Consider the following 4,471-nt stretch of genomic DNA (forward strand, 5'->3'; position numbering starts at 1 on the left):
CAAACCATCACTAACCCTTGGTTTGCCCACTATATCTCTCAGCAATGTTGCCTATATTATGAGACAACCCAGATTCTATATGTAGCATGTACTGTATATTGGTGCTGTTTTAATATGTAAGCCGCTTTAATTGCCTTGCTGCTAATTCAAGATTGACCTGCTTTTGGTACACATAGTTCTCCAGCACCACACTTTAAATACATGGATTCTTTTCCTCTCTCAAAATTGCACATAGAAATGCAGCTGAATACCAAAAGTCAATTGCTTCATGCATCAGGATTATATGAAAAATCCTTGCTGAGTGTGTGTGTGAGGAAATTAGGCAGTGGATTAGTCTTCCAAAGTTTTTAAATCAGGTCTGAATTTATTTTAGCACAACATGAAGCATCCAAGAATCTCAGGTTTTTAAAAATTCTAATTGTTGGCATTTATGAATTTAAAAATAAATTTCAAAGGTCTTGGCAATGCCCCAAACATGTCATGAGATGATGCTGAGTAAGATTTCCATCATCCCACAACATTGGCTATCCTGGTGAGGGCTGATGGGAGTTGAAGAACAATAATGTCTAAAGGGAAAATATTGTGCACTAGTGCAGAGAGAGAGAGAGAGGAAGCAATACATCTTTTAAGGTGCAATTTACCAGAAAGCTTTAAACACAACATATTAATGTGGAAAGCATTTTGCTGATGAAACAGGATGTCTCATTTGCTGCAATTAACTCGTTTGCTGCAATTTCCGGAGGCAGGCTGTGATTTTAAAGAACCACCCAACTAGACCATAAGTTGAACATGAATCAACAGTGCGATGCGGCAGCTAAAAAGGTCAATGCGAGTGTAGGCTGCATCAACAGAAGTATAGTGTCTCTAGATCGAGGGAAGTGATAGTGCCGCTCTATTCTGCTCTGGTCAGGCCCCACTTGGAATACTGTGTCCAGTTCTGGGCACCACAATTAGAAAAGGACATTGAGAAACTAGAGTATGTCCAAAGGAGGACAACCAAAATGGTGAAGGGTCTGGAAACCATGCCCTATGAGGAATGCCTTAGGGAGATGGGGATGTTTAGCCTGAAGAAGAGAAGGTTAAGAGGTGAAATGATAGCCCTGTTTAAGTATTTGAAGGGATGTCACATTGAGGAGGGAGCAAGCTTGTTTTCTGCTGCTCCAGAGACTTGGACCTGGAGCAATGGATGCAAGCTCCAGGAAAAGAGATTCCACCTCAACATTAGGAGGACCTTCCTGACAGTAAGGCCTGTTTGACAGTGGAGTGGAGTGGAGTGGAGTCTCCTTCCTTAGAGGTCATAGAGGTCTTCAAACAGAGGCTGGATGGCCATCTGTCGGGGCTGCTTAGATTGTGATTTCCTGCATGGCAGATTGGGGTTGAGCTGAATGGCCCTTGCGGTCTCTTCCAACTCTACGATTCTATGATTCATCCTATTTCTGGATTATCTTGGCAAGGTTTTCAGAATTGTCTGACACATAGCTTCTGCCTTGCCAAAGGTCTTCTGAAACTTTGGATATAGGATACAGTGACTATTTTCCATGATGTTCCAGGTGAGTCCACCTCCCTTCCCTCCTCTTATGACACCTTTCTTTTCTCTTCCTGCATTGTTAAGGGAATTCACATTTTATCTGCTGCACTTTGCAATGCTTTAGAAGGAGGAGCAGCCCAGGAGCTGTAATATCCATAAGATGCATGAGAAAGAAATAAGATTTAATAATCGCATCTTGATTTGGTTGGTACTTACTAGTACCACCTTTGTATAATGTTCCTTTTTTTTTTTTTTAGTTATTCTGAACCATCTTGTTCATTTAACCTATAGTCTTTTAATAAACATTTATTATTAAAAACAAACAGATTTAAATTGTTGTGGTTGTCGTCGTCATCGTCGTCATTATTATCATTATTATTATCATTATTAGCCTCACTTTTTCCCAGATTGGTATTCAAAGTGGCTCATGACAATTAAAAAACATTGCCAAAAATCCACAAAATTCAAAAGTTTTTTAAAAAAAAGAATAATGGATGGATATTTATTTTTAATTTTTAAAAAAATTAATTTTTAAATTAATTTATTTTTTAAAATTAAATCATTTTTTTTGCATTTTTTAATTAAACTTTATTTCACATTATATAATACATCATACATATTTGCCTCACAGCGTAGAATTATATTATCCTTTAATCCCTTCTATTCTTTGCTCATAGATATTTAAATTCATTTAAGTTTCTTTTGACATACTTCCTTTCCCATTAATAACCTGAATTCTCTATACATCTTTTCCCTTCTCCATCTTCTTAACTTTGTCCTTTCATCTTACATGCTTAAACCTATCACATACCAACATATTAGGCAAAATGTATTAAAAGCTTACGATCTATCATTAACAGTCTACATATTCATGATACTAAATATCATTTAAACTTTCAAATCAGTATGTCTTCGTTTGGCGACATGTTTACCCCATTTTTCTTCCATATATCTCATAACTTTGTCCCAGCATATCCTCCATTTGGTATTATCCTCATTTTTCGATTTAGATGATAATAAGTCTATTTCCATCTTATCGTATATTTTTATACACCATTCATTCAGATCTATTTCTTTGTCGCCTTTCCAGGATCTGGCAAAGGTTAATCTGGCTGCAGTTAACATATAAAAATAATTTTGCCAAACTTTGCTTCCACATCATCATCCAGAATACAAAGTAGCCATATTTCGGCCCTCAACTGTAACTTAATCCCCAAAATATTATGAACTTCAACCTGCATCTGTTTCCAATACGCTTTTGCTTTGTCGCAGGACCACCAATGATAAGAAGAGCCTATGTCTTTGTGGCATTTCCAGCAGCTTCTCTTTCCCGTCTCATAAAGTTTGGCTATTTTGTCTGGCGATAGGTGTCCCCTATATAAGATCTTGCAATAGTTCTCTTTTACGTATTGTGATAGGGAATATTTTAACCTTTTGTTCCATGCTCTCTCCCATTGATCTAGTTCAATTACCCTTCCACAATTCTGTGCCCATTTGATCATGGCCTCTTTTATTACTTCATCCTCAGTATGCCATTCTAATAGCTCATTATATATTTTGGATAGTGTTTTCTGTTCTGATTGACATATAATTTCCTCCATTTACGAATTGGAGTTAGAGAAACCACATTCTTTTTTATCTATATGGTACCTCTGATATAGTTACAGTTGTCTGTAAAGAAACCAGCTTATTTTCCAGTTTTCTTCCTTTAATCTCTCATACGTTTTAATTCCTCCCTTTTCATCAATTAAATCTCTTTTTAATCTCTAACAATTTTATCCAAATTGTTTCTCTTTTAGGATCAACATTGTACAATGCCACATTGGTATTTTAGGAGAGATTCTTTTCTTATATTTGTTCCAAATATGGAAAATCGAGGCTCGGATGTAATGGTTATTGAAATTTCTGTCTGCTTCTAATTTATCATAAAATAAATAACCATGACATCCGAACCTCATATCAGTACTTTCTATCTTTAGTAGTTTTCCATCTTGTAAAGTCAACCATACTTTTAACCACATTGTTACACTGGCTTCATAATACAGACTTAATTTAGGAAAGGCGAAACCAATTTTAAATTATTTTTTTAAAAAATAATTAATCATTTAAATTAAATTAAATTAGTTTTTAAATTAAAATTAAATATCCATCCATACCTACCATATAAACATACTCAAAGTGGCTCACAACAATTAAAAAAAACATCGCTAAAAATCCACAAAATTCAAAAGTTAAAAAACAATGGATGGATATTTAATTTTAATGTTAATTTTTTAAAATTAATTTTAATTAATTTTAATTAAATTAGTTTTTATGATTTTATAATTTTTTTAAAAGAATAATTTACATTAATTAAATTTAATTAATTATCTAATTTTAATTAAATTTATTTGAATATTTTTTAAAAAAATTAAAAATAAATTAAATATCCATCCATACCTACTATTTCTTGAAACTGTCACAGTTTGCCTCTCATAATCCAAAAAGGATGCTTTGTGGGGGTTTGCCCACACCTAGCATGGCGGCATGTACAACATTGCCCACAGCAAGTATGGCCTCACTTCCGGTTCCCCCCTTACTTTGCCCCAGATAAACATGGCCGCCGTTCACTCCTCAAGCGAAGAACTGACTTTGCCCTTTTCAAATATGGCCGCAACACTAAACGTCTCTTTTTACCATTATTAGAGCTTTTTCCATTTATGATAGTGTCCCAAGTCATTTAATGGAAGCCGTGGGATGAGGCGGGTAAAAGAAATAATTGTTATTATTTTCTTTATTGGCTTAAAACAAGAATTGGACCATGCCTGAGGAGAGTGCCCTTACCCAAGATGGCGTCCCTCCATAGAGGCGAATGGGCATTTGCCCTCAACCAACATGGTAGAAACGGACCCACTCTGGCGTCGCTTTTCTCGTATGCGCATGCTCCGAGTTTGGGGCACGTGA

General features: G+C 35.4%; 1 gene segment (V, D, J or C); it reads right to left on the reverse strand.

Annotated features, from left to right (window-relative positions):
* LOC149304186 (Ig gamma-1 chain C region secreted form-like) overlaps nucleotides 1-4,424 on the reverse strand; it is an 11,746-nt gene extending 7,322 nt beyond the window's left edge. Inside the window, 1 exon segment of the C gene segment in view lies at nucleotides 4,352-4,424. Within this exon segment, the coding sequence occupies nucleotides 4,352-4,404 (53 nt within the window).
* Between the last annotated feature and the right edge of the window lie 47 nt (nucleotides 4,425-4,471).

Source organism: Sceloporus occidentalis, unplaced genomic scaffold (genome assembly GCF_023333645.1).
Source record: "Sceloporus occidentalis isolate IW3139 unplaced genomic scaffold, rSceOcc1.0.p SCAF_14, whole genome shotgun sequence".
Classification (NCBI taxonomy): Eukaryota; Metazoa; Chordata; class Lepidosauria; order Squamata; family Phrynosomatidae; genus Sceloporus; species Sceloporus occidentalis.